Below are 20,606 nucleotides of genomic sequence, written 5' to 3' on the forward strand. Positions count from 1 at the left end.
CCAGTTCCTGTGAGGCAATGTGGCTTGGAGGAATGTGCACAGAGCTGGGAGGTAAACAGGCCTGAGTTCTAATCATACCCTACCAGTGACTCACTGTTTGTCACTTAACACATCAATTAGTTTCTCTATCTGTGCAGTGGGAAGAATACTACTCAACTACATCACAGGGGAATTACAAGGAATAGTTGGTGATGGCAAACATGCTTCTACTCCATAAAGTGATATAGGAATGATAAGTATTTTTTATTGACTAGAGCTGGTGAGCAATTTTTGGTTGAAATGAAATTTCAACTTTGGGGAAAAAAACATTTCTTTTTGTTAAATTGTAGTTTCGTTTTCAGACCAGCTCTGTTACTGACTAGCATCAGAAATCCATCCACAGTTCTCTCTCTATCTACAAGTCAAAAATATTAGAGGGTACTTAGCCTTATGGGACTGATTCGTTAAGAAATACCTATGAAAGTAGTACATTTTCCCCACTAATTATAAGCTTGAGTTTGCATTTTTATGCATTCAAAATCCCCACTTACTTCAGCAGGAGTTTTGAATACACAAGGAATGAAGGATCGGGTCCACTCTCCCCCTTCCCCCCCCCCCCCCCCCCCCCCGTTTTTGCACAAGGTCAAAATATATATAGTAAGCTGTATACAAATAATACTTGGAAAAGTTGTGTGGATATGTACTACATGAGGATGTAAAGAATGGTATAGAAACTCCCTATTTTATCTCAGATGTCTAATCTCATTTTAGCATCTGAACTTTACATAGAAGCTCAGTCTGAGTGAGTGTTGGGGCACTGAATTTAAGTCTGTTAATGTAATTTATTTAATTATTATGAATTTTAAGTTTTGTAAGGTGCTCTTAGATCTTGGATGGGTGGATCTATTATCTATTTTTCTTACATTTCAATAAATAAAGGGAGGATTTATTCTCCCTTCAGCCAATAGCATAACTTCCATTAATACCAATGGAAGCCACATGCACTGAGGAAAAACCTATCCCTGTCTCCACAGCCACAGAAGGTTCTGACATCCAAGCCGGGGAAGGATTGTGGGGTAGTCAAATGTAAGGGGAAGAACAGTGGCAGACTAGGGCTAGGGACAGATATTCTATTGCTACACTATCCTCCCATTCTCCCCTCCCACAGAAGAATAGATGCATTAGGACAATGGAGGCTGTTGAAGCCTGAACTGAACCAGCTCTGTTACTGACTAGCACCAGAAATCCACCCACAGTTCTCTCTCCATCTGCAAGTCATAATTATTAGTAGGTACTTAGCCTTATGGGACTGATTCATTCACAGAGTGGCTCCACAACTGCTCTATGGCCTGGGGAGAGGATTGTTTTCCATTCTTCCACAATGTATCCTCAGTGCCCAAATCCAGTAGCCAAGCTGAAGATTTGCCACAAATAAGGGGCCTACATCCCTTCTTTGAATTAGAAATCACATTTTTCTTCACTTTTGAAGCACCAAATGATATCATGGAAGCAAACTGACATTAGCTGGGGTTCAACATCTTACCTCTTTCCTTGTTCCCATTATTCTTGTTTTTAACAGAAATTGGTTGTGGTGATTGTGTGCAGATCCAGCTCCAGAAGCTACCAAAATCAAAATCTAGAAGTGGATTTTTAACCGAGTGGCATTCAAACCAAAATGGCAGAAATGTTGGGAGAATAACCACTCCCTGCACTGTAATTTCAGGAGTACTTTCATAGTTATTTGGTATTTGCTGAAAAATGTCAAGGGCTTACAATGTGGCTGTCTCTAGTGGAGGCTGCAACAGTTCCACACTGCTGCTGGGTGTATGCAGGCCCATTACCACACACCTGAAAAATCCACTGGGATTAAGTTGTGTGACCACCTGATCTGGTAGTCTTCAAAGGTTTCAGCAAGGGAAGCATTTGGCTGGAGTCACCTCATAACATAGCTATGAGTTGAGGGGAGTGAGGTGTTTTTTTGTCAACAATTTCAGATGTCACTTTTACCCCCCAAAACTTTTCAAAATCCATCATCATGGAACAAAAACCACAAGGAAACAGAACAATACTTTCCCTAGTCATAAAAAATATATATATTCTCTATCTCAATGAAGTTAGAAGGAATAAAGTCATTAGGTCAGATACCCAGGTGGCATAAATCAAGGTAGCTCCATTTAATTCAGTGGGCTAGACGTTCATGCTGTGCACAGCCCAAGAAAGGGGTGAGTGGTGTGTATCCTGGACTTGACCTACTCCAGGCATGGTACAGGCCCAGGATAATTTACAGCAGACTCCCCATGATTGTGGTGGGTAAAGGCTGGAGCCAGATCAGAACCTGACTCAATCAGTCCACTGAAGACTCCTCTTTAAAGTTACAGAAAGGGAGAAGAGGCATCCACTGAACAAGATGCCAAAGGAACAATTTGAGATGTAGGAGTAACCAGAAAGCGATGAAGGTTACAAAAGGTGAGGAGCATGGTCAATGGGTTGAAAAGCAGCAAGTTAGGTTGATAATAGTTGGAGATATAGTAGAAGATTTCATCAGGAAGGTGATATTAGGGACTTTGGTGAAAGCTGTTTCAGTGGAGGGAGAAACCAGATTAAGAGAGTAGTTATTAATGGCTCCCAATCCTGCTGGAAAGGTATAACAAGTGGGGTTCCGCAGGGGTCTGTTTTGGGACTGGCTCTGTTCAATATCTTCATCAACGATTTAGATGTTGGCATAGAAAGTACGCTTATTAAGTTTGCGGACGATACCAAACTGGGAGGGATTGCAATTGCTTTGGAGGAGAGGGTCAAAATTCAAAATGATCTGGACAAATTGGAGAAATGGTCTGAGGTAAACAGGATGAAGTTCAATAAAGATAAATGCAAAGTGCTCCACTTAGGAAGGAACAATCAGTTTCACACATACAGAATGGGAAGAGACTCTCTAGGAAGGAGTATGGCAGAAAGAGATCTAGGGGTCATAGTAGACCACAAGCTTAATATGAGTCAACAGTGCGATACTGTTGCAAAAAAAGCAAACGTGATTCTGGGATGCATTAACAGATGTATTGTAAACAAGACACGAGAAGTCATTCTTCCGCTTTACTCTGCGCTGGTTAGGCCTCAACTGGAGTATTGTGTCCAGTTCTGGGCACTGCATTTCAAGAAAGATGTGGAGAAATTGGAGAGGGTCCAGAGAAGAGCAACAAGAATGATTAAAGGTCTTGAGAACATGACCTATGAAGGAAGGCTGAAGGAATTGGGTTTGTTTAGTTTGGAAAAGAGAAGACTGAGAGGGGATATGATAGCAGTTTTCAGGTATCTAAAAGGGTGTCATCAGGAGGAGGGAGAAAACTTGTTCACCTTAGCCTCCAATGATAGAACAAGAAGCAATGGGCTTAAACTGCAGCAAGGGAGATTTAGGCTGGACATTAGGAAAAAGTTCATAACTGTCAGGGTAGTTAAACACTGGAATAGATTGCCTAGGGAAGTTGTGGAATCCCCATCTCTGGAGATATTTAAGGGTAAATTAGATAAATGTCTATTAGGGATGGTCTAGACAGTATTTGGTCCTGCCATGAGGGCAGGGGACTGGACTCGATGACCTCTCAAGGTCCCTTCCAGTCCTAGAGTCTATGAGTCTATGAGTCTATAAGAGTCTAGAATGGAGCTGAAGAAGAGGAATTCCAGACAGCAGTTGTAGAGAGTATGTTCAGTGAGCTTGGAAATGAATGGGAGAAGAGAGAATGTAGTTGGAGAAGTAAGTGGGGTCAAGGGTGATTTTTTTTTTATGAGGAGGAAATTAGAGCATACTTTTAGCATGAAGGGAATGAACCATTGGAGAATGTTGGATTGAGGGAAAATGTTAAAAAAAGGAGAGTGGGGAGTAGGGAGATCAGGATGGGAAGAAGGGAAGGGGTTGCTGGGGCAGTTGAGGCAGTTAGAGGAGGAAAGCAAACAAGAAATCTCAGTTTTGGTGATGGGGGAAGGAGAGATGGTGATTTGGAGGAGGAGTTAGAGAGAGAAGAAGGGAGGTCCCATCAGATCTTGTTGATTAAAAAAATCAGTGACATCCTGACCATAGAGAGGTGGGAGCAATGGAAAGGTTTAAGAGAGGCGGCTGTGGTTGCAACTTTGCAATGGCAGAATTGAATGAGAATGCAGAAGTGGTGCTTCTTGACTAGTGAGATGGAAGAGCCGTAGGAGGAAAGAATGAATTTGTAATGGTAGAAATCAGCATGGTTGAGGGACTGCCATCCAGGATGCTCAGCTGGATGAGTTCAGGAGCAGAGGAAGTTAGTGAGTGAAGCCAAGGCTGAGGGTTGGCTGGGTGACCGTGCAATGGAAGAGAGGCTAGAAGGAGTCAAGAGTGACAGAAAACATAGTGAGATAGAGATGAAGGGTGAGATTGGGGGAAGGAGGAAAATAGCTTCTGAGCCTAGAAGCTCCAACCTTCCCTAGCAAGTTTTGGATCCAGATTGATTCCCAAATCCACATAATGGGTTTAGATCTAGATTTCTTGATCCCTCAACTTCAGGGAACTTGAGATCAGATTCCTCTCTATTTTTACCATTCATTTTTCAAATATAAAGAAATATAATGCCCCCAGGATTCTAGCAAATCAAGAGAGACTTAAAATGAGCAGAGCAAATTGGTCATTGCCTGTAAGGTTCTTTAAAAACATAGCAAAAGATACAGAAATTCAGAGAGCCACGCTTTACAGCCCTTAGGCATAAACCCCAGAGAAGTCAGTAGTAGTGTGCTTTACTAAGAACAGAGTAAAACTGTAGGATTTTGACCCCTTATATAATGTAAATATTTCTTTATTGAGACAGTTTGCATATCTGATCTAGTATATGTAATATATGGCAGCGAATTTTTTTAAGTAAATGCTTTTTTATTACATGGCAGAATAAAGCTTAAGGGCCAAGTTCTGCCTTTTTATGCATGTGCCAGACTCCCGTTGAAGTCAATGGGAATTGCACAGACATCCCAAGATAAATTGACCTTAATTGGATGGAACATATACAGAGTGGGATTTTGAAAAGTGCTCAAAGTTGGCCTAACTCCATTAATTTCCATGGAAGTAGTTAGACCAACTCTGAGCACTTTTCAAAATACCACCCATTATGCACAATTGGAGTTGTCCTTATAGAGGCACCATCCTTTTTTGATAACTTAGCAAGTTCATCCATTGACACTGTAGAGTTTCAGAGTTCAGTTCAAACCCCAGTTTTTAAAAACAGAGTTATAGAATATGAAAAAGGAAAGTGCTTGTTGAATGGCAAAAACAAGTTCAGTACATTTCATACTTGCTTACATGCTAAAATACTTCATGATACAAATAGCCACAGGCATAAAGTCAATCACTTATGTATAAGTAAAGGACACTCCATATGGCATTGGTTAAATGAGTTTGCATCTGACTGTTATTAGAAATGAACATATACTGGCTAAACAGTGTGATCCACACATACTCCCATTTATTCTTACTGAAGACAAAATTTCAGAATAAAGAAATGTGTCCTTAATAAAAATGGCACATTACTACATGCTCAGTTCCACAGCTCCGAATGTCCATTGCACTTAGCTTGATTGTCTGTTGTATGTAGAGAAAGAAATCACTAAGAGCTCGGTTGTGCCCTCTGAAGTCAAATAATTCAACATCAAGATTCTGGATTGATTTTTGGGTCTAGCTTGACATCTACAGAGCCTTGGAATACTGTTCTGTGTTTATGTCACAATTAATCTTCACTTATTCCATATGAAAATTATGTATCTTATTTTGTCATGCATCTTATTTTCTCATGCATTTCTTGTGCTAGTTTCTATAAATTAGAAACAGCCACTAGCAGCCGATATTTGCTGAATCTCCAAATTCATGCCAATGAAACCTTCATACCACAACACACAATCACGTGTTCCAAATTTTATTTTCTATTACCCAAAGGAAGAATTTGGCCCATTATTTGGAATGACCAGGATATTTATTTATTAAAGGAGGATTCATATGAGAAGAATACATGATTGTGAGTTGAAGTCCAAAAGTTTTATTGACATAAGTTTGGGATAACTGCATTACTTACAAGTGGAGAAATTATATGAGAGTTATGCTGATGATCCCAACTGAGCGCCAATAAAACTTTTATACTATATACTGCATCATTATTAATTCTGTATATACTATGGCCCAAATCCTGACCTATGCAAAGTCTCCTTTTGCATTGCTCTGGCAGTGCAAAGGGAACTTAAAGATGTTCTAAACCAGACTACCTTGCTGATTTTATTCAAAACCCCACACATTATATATAATGGGCCAAATTCTGCCTTCTGATGTACACATGAGCTTGATAAAGAGGATTAAAAATGGGTGAAACTTACTAGAAATAGGTCTATGGGTAGAAAGTAATAGTCTGGCTGTTATTGGAATGTATTAAAAAGTCAACAGCAGCACTGTTCTTCCTCATAGATCTCTATTTCTTTTCTTTCTTTTTTTTTTCCTTCTGGTTTTCAGACTCCTTTAAATAACCCCAAACCAAAAGAACTCCTTTCAGCTAAAGACAGTTTACAGAACCCATACACACTTGCTTTAGATAGGCTACAGGTATAGCTACAAAAGAGGATGAGGCACTCCCTCTTCTTAGGTGCTGGAGAGTGAAGAACTAGTCTGTGATATTGAACCTTAGGTTCTGCTGTGCTAGTGCAGAGTACTAACCACAGAGCTGTAAGGATACCTGAATATAAATGAAGTTCTGTTTTATCCTTAGTCCTCTCTTTTTGAGACAACTCCTCGTGCACCATTTATACTGACTGTCTTTTGGTGCCTAATGCCTCATGAAGTTTTTAAGATATTGATATGAAGTTTTTACACCCTTTCATAAATCAATGGAAAGTACCATCATTTATTTGATTGGCAGTTAGCAACCTAAAAACAAAATGAAAACCAGTACTCTCTAATATAATGTTGTTAAAATAATAATGCTAAGGGTCAGCTATAAACTAAAACAGCAAGAAAAAGTTAAGTTAAGGCTGCAATAGCTTGAGCTTTACAACACATTGTCCTTCATTAGTGGGGTCTGCTGACTTCAACAGGTGCACGGCTGCTTTAACTGAATTTTCTCTCATGTTTTTATGACTGACCCTTAGTATTATTTTAACATAGTAGTTTTTTTCCTGTTTAATCACATTGCAAATAATGGGTGATAGAAATAGAAAAGACTAAGCCACAAAAGGTATTACTCCATCTATCTGTGTTTAAAGACAGAACTTTGTTTAAAGTGCTTATTTTTCCACTCAGAATATAACCCATTTGAACATTAGGTTGAAGGCACAAAAACCTGCAGCCTTGGCAATACACTAAACACTTTTATGCTCTTTTACATTTTTAAGGGTTTCTCCAAACTACAGCTGATGAGTTTTGCTTTTACTATGCAAGAAAAGATGGTGGCTTGTGCTTTCCAGATTTTCCAAGAAAACAAGTGCGAGGCCCAGCTTCTAACTATTTGGACCAGATGGAAGAATATGACAAAGTGGAAGAGATCAGCAGGTTCATAAAGATAAATGCTGTTTAATCTAAAAAAACTGACAAATCCTTGTGGTTTTCACAGTGAATCAGCTTAGTCTGTACTTATGCTCAGCAGCTGTGTGCTCCAGATCTTATTTTCTTCTGCTGCTGTTTAAGTGCCTTTTTTTTATCACATTAGCTAAGATACTTTTGATATGTAGGTAACCAACAGAGTATTATGAGCTGGGCTTCTCTGTGATTCATATGTATTTCATGTGTGTCATTTTGATCTGAAATTTATTACTAATAGTTCACAGCAGTATGGAAGTTCTCTCTAGAATAATTTATTAGCAAATCTGTTTTTATGCATATGGCATTTTTTTCTCTTGTACATTTTCCACTACTGTGAATAAATTGGATTATGTTATTTAAGTATACTGCTCCAAAATAAGGAAAATTTTATCAAATTCTGAAGTCATTGAGATTTGCAATGCTTACTTTAGGAGAGAATTTTCCTATACAAATTTTACTTTCCTCTCTGTGAATTTTGCTGTCCCTCCCCTGGCTCTCAGATCTCAGGCTACTTTACTTTAACTCCCAGTTATATAAAGCCAAATTTTGCTCTTGGATGTACACAGGTTACTCTCATTTACTTCAATAGGAGTGGCCACAGTGCATCTGAGGACAGAATATGGTCTTTAGAATTATCCTTGTAATACCACTTTAGGAACCTTGTATTGTAGTTCTCAGGGGCAATGTTATATGAAAGTTCTGTGAACTGTATCTATTGTAAAATAATAATAAAAAATCTCACTTTTTTCTCTGATTTCTTTAGAAAGCACAAGCACAACTGCTTCTGTATTCAGGAGGTTGTGAGTGGTTTGAGACAGCCTGTTGGTGCAGTGCACAGTGGGGATGGATCACATCGTCTCTTTATCCTTGAGAAGGAAGGATATGTGAAGATTTTCACTCCTGAAGGGGACATAATTAAGGAACCGTTTTTGGACATACACAAGCTTGTTCAAAGTGGAATAAAGGTTGGATTCTTTTTTTATTTCTCTCTCAACATCTACTTATATTTTAATCTGATTATTTATTACTCTCCCTGTATGTGGCTATTCATTTAAAATCAAAACCATGGGGAGCATCAGCAGTTTTTTTCAGGAAAATATTTTAATTTAAAGAAAAAGTATTCTAAATAGAAGATAAGGAGCAAATATGAAATATAGTAGAGTTCCAGCCAATAAGGAAAGGGAGCATAATGAAGGCGTCTGCTTTCTTTGGCTAAGTAAAGGGGAAGGACATGATTATAAGAACTTTCTTCATATTTTTCTCTGTGCTTTTATTGTTTCCTCCCCTTGAATGTACCGGAGGATGTACAGCACCAGGATCACAAATTATCTCCACATTTACATCATTTGGGCCTGATTATGCTGCTACTGAAGTTTGCCAAACTTTGGCATTGACTTCAGTGGGAGCAGGCTTGAGCCATTTAAGGAATTATTCCCACTTGAATCTTTTGGTATTACCAGTGGTTATTATAGAAGCATACAGAAGGGGGAGCTGTCACCACACCATCCAAGAAGGAGGGGAAGCTATCCTGTGTTTTTTAGCATAGGGGGAGCTGTGCTTCCCCTCCCCCTTCCTTCAATCCCTGAGAACTACAAAAACTGCCCATTGTCTGTGGTATAATCTAAAAATGTGCAGCATGCAGCCTGTACCCTAAAAAATGTTATTGCACCTCTAAACTCATGTCTACAGATTAGCGAATTTTTCTAGTGCTGATCAAGCTCTTATTAAAGCACTGTGCACAGAGACTACTATTGACTTTAATGAGAGCTGGAATGGGGCCCTGATGATTGGGCAATGATGTGACATTATTATTCCTGGAGATGATGGTTTTCAAGGCAGTACTTCTAGATACGACAATAAAATCATGGGATAAGTAAACTTAAGAGAATCCAAAGGCTATCAGGTGATATTTTAGTCAGAACCCATCTATATTTTATTCCAATATTTACTTATCATGTAAATGTTTATGCTGATAACTCAGCTGAAATTCTACTATGCGATATGTAAAATTGGAATTAAGCTTTGTAATCAGGCTTTGCATCAAATAACTGCAATTTAACTTCATAAAAAGCCTCTTTACCAGAAATAACTCATGGACTTGCTTCAGTGAAATGAAAAAAAAAAATATGAAAATGAGCTATGTTGATCTAAAGTACTTATTACATGATAAATAGGCTTTTTGTGCATCAGCTACAATGCCAACAGGCCGGTTTCAGGCAGACCTTTCTGAGAGAGTGTTTGGATAATTTGGGGTTTGTTTTGAAACAGAGGAATAAATGCAAAATACAGTAGTTTCTTTCAAACAAAGAACTAATTTCTATGATTTTGTGATTTATTGAACCCTTGCCTTTGTGCCTATGCGGATCGCCTTCAGCTACTAAGCTCCAAGACAAAAGAGGAAAAAAAAAGACAAAATACACAACAAATATAAAAGGAGCATGTTCTGGTGTGATGTGGTGTTCTGAGTGTCTTTACATCATGGTGATGGGCATAATATAAAGGCCTAGTTGCTATTAACAGAGATATACTAGACAAGGTGGCCGACCTGAGCAGGAGAAGGAGCCAGAATTTAGCAATGTACATTGCCAAAGAGCCACAGTCAGACATCAGCCCCCCAGCAGCTTCCGCCACCCTCTCCAACCCACCCACCAGCAGCCCAGCCAATCAGCACCTCCCCACACCTCCTGATCAGCTGTTTTGTGGTGTGCAGGAGGCTCTGGGTGGGAGGAGAGAGGAGTGAAGGCACAGCAGGCTCAGGGGCAGAGGCAAAAAGAGGTGGAGTGGGGGCAGGGCCTGTGGCAGAGCCAGGGGTTCAGCAGTGAGCAGCCCCCGGCACACTGGAAAGTTGGCACCTGTAGTTCCAGCCCTGTAGCTGGTGCCTACACAAGGAGCCGCATATTAACTTCTGAAGAGCTGCACGTGGCTCTGGAGCCACAGGTTGGCCACCCCTGTACTAGAGAAAGCACCACAATTTTCAAAATTGGGGTAGTCTTCCCTGGGTTTATATTGAGGCACCTGAATAAGTGGCTTGGTTTTCAAGAAGTGCTGAGCACCCAGCAGCTCCCACTAAAAATTAATGGAAGTTGCTAAGTGTTCAGCACTTTGAAAATTAGGCCACTTATTTAGGCATATGAATACAGATTTAGAGAGAGTAACTTTAGACTCCTGATATTTCAAATCTTGGCAAAGCGTTTATAAGTCTGAGTTTGGGATGGCTGCATTACTAATGAGTGGTGAAGTAAATACATGTGAGGCAGTCAAATGTACATGATAACTGCAATTTATGACATGGTTCTGCAGTTTATCACATGGATATCACCAAACCATGTGTTGTGAATACTCACACAAGCACTCCTATACATCTCTTTTCTCATATATACTGTATACACACACACATACTTCACTTGGTACACACAGGAACCCTCCCAAGCAAAAAAACAATGAGTCCAGTGGCACCTTAAAGACTAACAAATTTATTTGGGCATAAGCTTTCGTGGGTAAAAACCCCACTTCTTCAGATGCATGGAGTGAAAATTACAGATGCAGGCATTGTTATACTGACATATGAAGGGAAGGGAGTTACCTTACAAGTGGAGAACCAGTGCTGACAGGGCCAATTCAATCAGGTTGGATGTGGTCCACTCCCAATAACTGATGAGGAGGTGTCAATACCAAGAGAGGGAAAGTTGCTTTTGTAGTGAGCCAGCCGCTCCCAGTCCCTATTCAAGCCCAAATTAATGGTGTTAAATTTGAAAATGAATTTTAGTTCTGCAGTTTCTCTTTGAAGTCTGTTTTTGAAGTTTTTTGTTGAAGGATGGCTACTTTTAAGTCTGTTATAGAATGTCCAGAGAGATTGAAGTGTTCTCTTACTGGCTGTTGTATGTACCATTCCTGATGTCTGATTTGTATCCATTTATTCTTTTACATAGAGACTGTCCAGTTTGGCCAATGTACATGGCAGAGGGGCATTGCTGGCACATGATAGCAAATATCACATTAAGGCAAAAGTTGTTACTGGGAATTATAGCAAATCATTATAGGTCAGTATGTGTTTGCATATGTCCTTGAAATACTGTAGCAGTTAGCTATTGTCTAATGTTGAGAGGCATATCTTTAATAAGCTAAATTAAAGGTTTTTAAAAAGGTAAGCAATGAATAGCCAATTCTAAAGCACAAACCCAGACTTAGCTCTTTGTGCCTGCATATTGCACACATGGAACAAATTCTCCTCTTGGTTAATACTAGTACAACTCAATTAATATCAATGGAAAGCAGAATTTGTCCAAATAAGTACTTTAGCCTACTATTTAGCCAGTCAGATCAGACCATTAAATAATTTCAGTTAATTCCTAGATGATTTACACCTGGGTACTCTAATTTCCAACAGCTTTTCTGGAGAGCACAGTGTTAAAAAAAATTATTAGTGTGATACATTAGGTATGAATCACCCTTTTGTCAAGAATCTCCCCGCCCCCAGCCTGTCCCATCTTTCCATAGCCCTGACTGACTCATTCCATTTGACCAATCTACAAAAAAGGGGAGATCAGTCAGCACTGGGAAAGAGTCACCACCATAGAGCCAGTAGTGCTAATTTAGCTGGAAGACTGGGAGCAAAGGAAAGAGAAGCAAGAAGCCTAAGACTGTCCAGTTAGAGGGAATGATGGGTGTTCTAGTGCTTTCTAGTGGGTGGGGGGCTTGAATGGGTGGAGACCTTTTTGCATTCTGCAGAGGAAGAAGGAAGGAGAAGTAGCTGGAAGCAGGACACTAGCTGACAGATGGGGAGAGGAAGGCAGGAGAATGCTGAAAATGAGTACACGCAGCTTAACTGCACTAATAGTTATATAAAACACCCAATAACTTGAAAAAGTAGAAGTGAACAAATAAAACCAAATATTCCCAATGATTATTTTAAAACAGGAGTTCTCAAACATTTTTACAGAGTATATCATCATAACAGAACATCCTGTGGGCCACCTCCCTTCTCATTCCCAGTCACAGTAATCACCTTCCTTCCCAGTCACAGTCACACAACATCCCTGTGGCAATTACAGACACCGTTCACACAGAAAAATAATACCGGGGATAAGAATACCTGATTCTGGCAAAACGATCTGGAGGGGAGCAATTTCTAAAAGGCTCTAACATGTTGTACTATAACTGCCCTGTGTAGACCTTGCTGGCACAAGATATCTAGTTCATGTTAACGTAATCCTTGTTTCAATTTTTTTTCTAATGCAGTTATTTCTCCAGAATCTTTACAGTCTGCATATTTTGCTAATTAGAGCTTCAGGACGTTAGTATGCAGATTACTGACATAATTGACCATGAATGGCTCAGGTCTGTTGTAGCTGTGTGTGGGCTGTCTGAATAAGAGATCTCTTCTCTTTACAATACAAAAGGGGGTTAAACATGTTTCATTCTCACTAATGTAATACTAAGGGAATCTTGTTAGAATGAGCCTGATTCTCTCCTTACAGTGGTGTAAATTCAAGAGTAACTACTGTGAAGTCAATGGAGTTTTAGTAATGAGAGATCAGAATCACGCCCAAAATGTTTAGGTGCAGTGTTTTTCTAAATGATGGATTTCAGAGTAGCAACAGTGTTAGTCTGAATTCGCAAAAAGAACAGGAGTACTTGTGGCACCTTAGAGACTAACAAATTTATTTAAATTTAATTTAATTTAATAAATTTGTTAGTCTCTAAGGTGCCACAAGTACTCCTGTTCTTTTTGTTTTTCTAAAGGTGACATTTTGGCCATTTTTTCCCTCAAAATATCAAAAAAGCTATTTTCTCAGTTTTCCCATCGTTTTCATAGATCCATAGGTTTTAAAGAAGAAACAACCCTTAGATAATCTAACCTGACCTCCGGTAGAACACAGGACATAGGACTTTCACCCAGTTACCTGTGCATGTCATATGAAGATTTCCCTCTGAAATGAATAAGAACTGTTGACAATTTCCCCCCTACCCATTTTGGGTTTGGTAAAACTAAGAAACAATATTTTCACTTTTTGATGAAAATGTACTGGGTTAGGCTGTGTGTTTTATGTTTTATTTTTACAACCAGGGTTTAAGCTCCCTGAAAACAGCAGTTTAAAAAATTTCTGATTAATTTGTATTTATATCTGAAAGACTGAGGGCCTGTCTGTATACCAAGTAACTGCACAGTAGACAATGGACTGCAAAGCTAGTTGAACTTAATTCAATAATATCTGTCAAAGATATTGCAGGAAATTGCCATATCTGTCACTGGGATGAAGAGGAGGAAGCCCCCATATGTGGTATGGTCCCCTTGTACAAAGAGCAAATAGCCATGAACATTAGCGGTGGTCTGACTAGTATTAAGTCCCTGACTATGGCATTAGTGGTCAGATCCATGAACAGAGAAACAATGCACAGGTATGGTGAAGCCACTGACTATCTTGTCAGGGAATGAGCCACACTGCCAGTGGTACAGAGTGCAGAGGTGTTTTTGCTCCTCTGATCTGCTTGGTGATTCACATAGTGGAGTTTGCTGACAGTGCCCATTTCCCCTTCTGTGAAGCAGTTAGCCTCAACACATAAATGGGATGATCTGGTGGATTTTTCACAATCATCCCCCAGAATATTTTTAATTTTTAAGCTCCATTGCAATCAATGAGCATTTCTGCTTAAAAATTGATGGCACAATACAGTCAAGTGTATTGAATGAGGGGAGTTAATTCTCAGGGATTTAATCAAAAGAAAAGGGAGGATATTATATGCACTCAGATGTGCATTATGCTAACAATATTAAGGCTGAGTAAATATTTCATCACAGCCCAAAGACATACTGCCTAAATCTGTTTTCTCAAGTGAGGATGGTGGTGGCCTGAACCTTAAGGAAGACTTCTCAAATACATAGAGACCCAGCATTCATGGGGAAAGAAAGTCCAGACCCTGGGGACCCTGGCCAGAAGCATGTTCCCAGCTTGTCTCTGCACATCTCTCAACCACTAATCTTCACTGGCAGCGTGGCTGGCAGACAAGTCCTGCTACCATAGTATTTCCTAAATTGGCCATCTCCTCTTCTTGTCTTTAGAAGCCCTGGAAGGGCTTACTACAGAAGCTGGCTACCTCCAGAATTTTTCAGGAACATTTCATTCTGGCCACAGAGTGGAACTCCTTGGCTTTCCCACCTCTACCCAACCACGATATCTATTATGGGGAGCCCCCAGTGGGTAGTGCTTGTGTCAAGGGGCAACCAAGGGACTTGGTGGCAAGAGTAGCCTATCATATAGACTCTGCTATCTTGTTCTCCTGATTTTTCAGACCCATTTTTTGGCCTGATAAAACTGGTTTTGAATTACAGATTAGTATTCTACATGTGTTCCTTCCAAGTTCTATAACAAGGACAAAATTTAACAAGAAAACACGTTTTCTGATTTTTGTCTTTCATTGATTTTCACGGCATAGTTTTGTTGTAAGATTTTTTTAACTACTAATCATCTAGTCTGACATCTTGCATATCGCAGGCCACTGATTTTCACCCAGTTAGCCCTGTTTTGAGCCTAATAACTTGTATTTGACTAATTCATATGTCAAGGTTCCTTCCCCACTCTAAACTTAGGGTGCAGATGTGGGGACCCGCATGAAAGCCCCTTAAGCTTATTTCTACCAGTTTAGGTTAAAACCTGGTACTCTGCCACCACCAAGTGCTTTAACAAGAGTAAGGGAAAGGACCACTTGGAGTTCCTCTTCCCCTAAACTATCCCCCCAATCCCTTACACCCCTTTTCCTGGGTAGGCTTGAGAAAGACCCCCCTAACCCCTTTCCCTGGGAAGGCTTGGTAATCCCGTCACCAGTTAGTCCTGGTGAACACAGATCCAAACCCTTGGATCTTAAAACATTGAAAAAATCTATCAGGTTCTTAAAAGAATTTTATTAAAAGAAAAGGTAAACTTCATCTCTGTAAAATCAGGATGGAAAATAACTTTACAGGGTAATCAGATTCAAAGAGCCCAGAGGAACCCCCTCAAGCCTTAGGTTCAAAGTTACAGCAAACAGAGCTAAACCCTCTAGCAAAAGGAACATTTACAAGTTGAGGAAACAAAGATAAAACTAACACACCTTTCCTGGCTGTTACTTACAAGTTTGAAATATGAGAGACTTGTGCAGAAAGATTTGGAGAACATGGATTGATATCCGGTCCCTCTTAGTCCCAAGAGTGAACACACCCAAAAACAAAGAGCACACAAACAAAAGCCTTGCCCTGCTCCTCCCCCCAGAGCCCCCCTTATTGGTCCTTTTGGTCAGGTGTCAGCCAGGTTACCTGAGCTTTTTAATCCTTTATAGGTAAAAGGATTTTGGTGCCTCTGGCTCTGCGCAGCTCCCCGGAAGTGGCCACCATGTCCATCCCTTAGGCGCAGGGGCGGTCAGGGAAACTCTATGTGCTGTCCTAACCCCCAGCACAAGGCCCCACAGCTCCCATTGGCTGGAAACGTTGGCCAATGGGAGCCGTGGGGGCATTGCCTGTGGGTGCGGGCTGTGCGCACCTCGCAGAGCCGCCTGACCGCACCTCCATCTAGGGACCAGACATACCGGCCACTTCCGGGAGCAGTGCGGAGCCAGGGCAGGCAGAGAACCTACCTTAGCCCTGCTACGCTGCCATCCGGGAGCCACCTGAGGTAAGCGCTACCCGGCTAGAACCCGCACCTCAAACCCCTTGCCCCAGGTCAGAACCCCCTCATGCAACCTCCTGGAGCCTGCACCCTGCACACCCTCCCGCACCCCAATCCCGTACTCCAGCCCTGATCCCCCTCCTGCATTCCAAACCCCTCAGCCCCAGCCTGGAGCCCCCTCCTCCACTCCAAGCCCCTCATCTCCGGCCCCACTCCAGAGCCCACATCCCCAGCCAGAGCCTGCACCCCCTCCCACATCTCATCCTCCTGCCCCAGCCCTGAACCCACTCCTGCACTCCAAACCCCTTGGCCCCAGCCCAGAGCCCCCCTCCTGCACCCCGAACCGCTCATCTCCACCCTGACCCCAGAGCCCACACCCCCTCCCACCCTCTAACCCTCTGCCCCAGCCCAGTGAAAGTGAGTGAGGATGGGGGAGAGCGAGTGACAGAGGGAGTGGGACTGGAGTGAATGAGGGTTTGGCCTCAGAAAAGGGGTGGGGCCAGGGTGGGCCTCAGTGAAGGGGCAGGGTAGGGGCAGAGGCAGCGCAAGGGTGTTCGGTTTTGTGCAATTAGAAAGTTGTCAAACCCTAAACTCAAGTGGCAATTCTTGTCCACTAATTGTCCCTAAATCATTTTTATTTTATTGTAGCATTTGGTATTAGAGGCTTTAATATATATATATTGACTATGGAGTTATAGAATCAGCAACAGGACTGCATTATAAGCCAAGCCAGGGCTGGCTTTAGGAACTGCGGGGCCCGATTCAAATACCCAGCGGTGGTCCGGGTCTTTGGCGGCACTTTGGTGGTGGGGGGAGTGTCCTTCACTCACTCCGGGTCTTCCATGGCACTGAAGGATGGGTCCTTCACTCACTCCAGGTCTTCCGCGGCACTGAAGGATGGGGTCCTTCACTCACTCCAGGTCTTCCGCGGCACTGAAGGATGGGGTCCTTCACTCGCTCCAGGTCTTCCACGGCACTGAAGGACGGGGGTCCTTCACTTGCTCCACGTCTTCCATGGCACTGAAGGACCCCCCCACTGCCGAAATGCCGCTGAAGACCTGGACTGCCACTGGGTGAGTAAAAAAATTTTTAAAGGCACCTAAGGCATGGGGCCTGATTCTGGGGAATCGAAGGGAATCAGCCTAAAGCCGGCCCTGGGCCAAGCAATTCAATTTCACCCAAGTGTCTGAAGTAGAAATCTGGGTGAAATGGGTATCCCTAAAACTGCCTTTGCGGCATTATCACACCAAGTTATAGTGTATAGAGATCAACTTTAAAATAAAACAAAACACATAATAATCTTTTTATTAGTAAATGAAAACACTACAATAATAGGGCAAAGCCTTTGAGGCCTCTAAGAAAAAAAAGAAAACCCCAAAAGAGAAAACATATGTCAGTGAAATGATGCTGATGATAGGCTGTTAAGAATATATGAGCTAGACGCCATGATCTCAGACACCTTTTGCTTCGTCCCCCAGCTATGAATCTTTTTCCCTTGCCACAATGGCTTAAATTTTAATAGAAAGTTTCCATAAATTTTAAACCACATATGCCTCTTCATTTCTTTAAACCATCAAATTACCCAGTAAGACTGTCCTTACATACTTACGATTTCAGAGTTTTTGAAGTGTGATATTCTTATAAAGTTCCTTGTAATTATTTTAATGGTCAATACTTTTCTGAAGTTGTTACAGTGAATACAAATGTAAATGTCACTTTAATTGTTTTAAGTACACATGCTCCATTTAAATTATTGAATCACTTCTTAGGAACACTTAAAGTCTAGATATACCCTAACAGCTTAACTATTCAGTACAAGGTTTCAAAACAGCAGCTGTGTTAGGCCTGGTCTGCACTGGGGCCGGGGGGGAGTCGATGTAAGATACGCAACTTCAGCTATGGGAATAGCGTAGCTGACGTCGACGTATCTTATTTCGACTTACCTCCCATCCTCACGGAGCGGGATCGACAGCCGCAGCTCCCCCCGTCGATTCCCCTACTGCCACTTGCTCTGGTGGAGTTCTGGAGTTGACGAGAGCGCATTTGGGGATTGATATATCGCATCTAAATGAGACGCGATATATTGATCCCCAATAAATTGATTGCTACCTGCCAATCCGGTGGGTAGTCTGGACGTACCTTTAGTCTATATCCGCAAAAAGAACAGGAATACTTGTGCACCAGAAAAGCTTCAAAAACAGACTCCAACGAGAAACTGCTGAACTAGAATTAATTTGCAAACTAGATACCATTAACTTGGGCTTGAATAGAGACTGGGAGTGGCTGGGTCATTACACAAATTGAATCTATCTGCCCATGTTAAGTATCCTCACACCTTCTTGTCAACTGTCTGGAATGGGCCATTTTGATTATTGCTACAAAAGCTTTTTTCCCCCTCCTGCTGATAATAGCTCATCTTAATTAATTAGCCTCTTAGAGTTGGTATGGCAGCTTCCACCTTTTCATGTTCTCTGTATGTATATAAATCTTCTTACTATATGTTCCATTCTATGCACCTGATGATGTGGGCTGTAGCCCATGAAAGCTTATGCTTAAATAAATATTAGTCTCTAAGGTGCCACAAGTACTTCTTTTCTTTTTGTTCAGTACAAGTACATTAAAGGGGAATAGCAAGTATTAATTAGGCTATCTATAAGGCTGGGAGTCAAATACCCCAAATATTCCAGAGCTGCTCAGGGTGGCTGGACACTCATGAAATGAGCTCCTTGCCCCCACAAACAACTTTAAACATGACCCCAGGGTTAGCATGTGAAACTTTTATACTCTATCCCCTTATTGTCTTTAACTACATGATTACTCAAATAATAAAATATAATATTGTGCAAGATATCTCTACAACTTTAGATGCAAGGTATGTATCTGCAGTTGTTACACTGAATTGAAGGTGCAAATGTACCTTTAATTATTTTGACTATGCCTGATGAGTAAATCATCTTGAGAATTGAAGGTTAGGGTCGTGATTCAGCAAAGCACTGAAGTAAATTCTGAACTTTAAGAAAGTGCTAGGACTTAAGCATGTGCTTGAATGCTTTGCTAAATCGTTGCCTGAGACATCATATTTTGAGCCCTGAATGCACTCTCAAAGTACACACAACTCCTTTTTTAACCCCATTTGCATCAAACAAGATGAGGGCTATTTCCATTTCAAACTTTAGCTTTCATCTCTCAGCTGAATTGGCAATATGACTGTTCAAAAAAACATTACAATTATTTATTATAAAAATACTGGGTTTTGGTTGGTGGGTTTTTTTTAATTATTATTTTTCCCCGTTATCTTTGTGCTCAAAAGTAGCTGAAGAGTTTTGCTCAAACTCTGTGGAAAAACTCACCCTTGGGCAGAAACCCAACTCGGGAAAATTTTAAGATGTTACAAACAATTTAAAATGAGGTATGAAATGGAATCTGTTATTCAAACTTAATTAGAGCAGTTGCTGCCACTTCCATTATATTATAGGCCTATAGTATAATCAAATGACTGACAAAGCATTTGACCAAGATTAATTAAAACTTGAGAACAAATACGATTTTTTAATAAAATCAGTTTCATCCACAAGTTTACTGCATCATCTCCTTGGTTACTCTGAGACATCCCAATTATTTTTGCGTAAGATGTTGTATTATCTATAGCTCTTAAATCAAAAGGCAGAATATCATAACTACTTCTAGAGAATCTAAGGATCCTCGTAGCCACTAGGAGAATGGGTACTATTGAAAAAAATAAGATAAGACGATAAAGTATTTTATAATCAGTCTGTTTATGGGTAAAATCAGATTATTTGTTATTCTATGACTTCTGTGCTCAGATATATGTTTGCCCAAAGCTCTTCATATACACCATTGAACAGTGGTATAAATATGTGTGCTTGTTTTTGAATCAGGCATATGGGCCATTATCTGACCTCAACCAATGCACATGCTTCCTGGTGATATCAATGGGCATTTTGCTCCTGGAGTCAGTAGACACCTGGGCAGAATTCACACTGATTTTCACATGCAAATATCACTAAGCCCCTCTCCCTCTCTTTTATAGGAATATCTCATGTAGGAGAGAGGAAATTCCAAGTTTCAAAGCAAGGAATTTCCTGTGAATTCTTGCATTGGGGAAAGGAGATTGCCTCCCTTTATTTTCCCCCAGGAAAAATGTGGGTTTTGTGTATTAACCCATGGTTTACAGCCAAGAGCTGTACGAGGCAAGGGACTCGACACAAATGAGCTTGCTGCCACTTTGCCACCTGACTTTATTGGTTCCTGGAAAAGCCATGATTCTGGTGGCTACAACCATTATCTCTAGAATCTCCCTTCCCGAGGGGTGGAAGTTTTCCACAGCAAGAGGGCTGTGTTCCTCTGCAGGCTTTGGAAAGGGAGCAGGGACTGGAAGAGCCACCTGAGCCTCCTCCCCATTC

The 20,606-nt window shown here is 41.0% G+C and overlaps 1 protein-coding gene across 3 annotated transcripts in view; it reads left to right on the top strand.

Moving 5' to 3' along the window:
* Positions 1-20,606, top strand: part of HHIP (hedgehog interacting protein) — a 96,777-nt gene that overhangs the window by 10,258 nt on the left and 65,913 nt on the right. For all 3 annotated transcript variants that reach the window (XM_050946440.1, XM_050946441.1, XM_050946442.1), the window contains exons 3-4: positions 7,357-7,513; positions 8,307-8,508. In XM_050946440.1, coding sequence (XP_050802397.1) covers positions 7,357-7,513; positions 8,307-8,508 — 359 coding nt within the window. The remainder of the gene's footprint in view (positions 1-7,356; positions 7,514-8,306; positions 8,509-20,606) is intronic.

Source organism: Gopherus flavomarginatus, chromosome 3 (assembly GCF_025201925.1).
Source record: "Gopherus flavomarginatus isolate rGopFla2 chromosome 3, rGopFla2.mat.asm, whole genome shotgun sequence".
In the NCBI taxonomy this organism is placed as follows: Eukaryota; Metazoa; Chordata; order Testudines; family Testudinidae; genus Gopherus; species Gopherus flavomarginatus.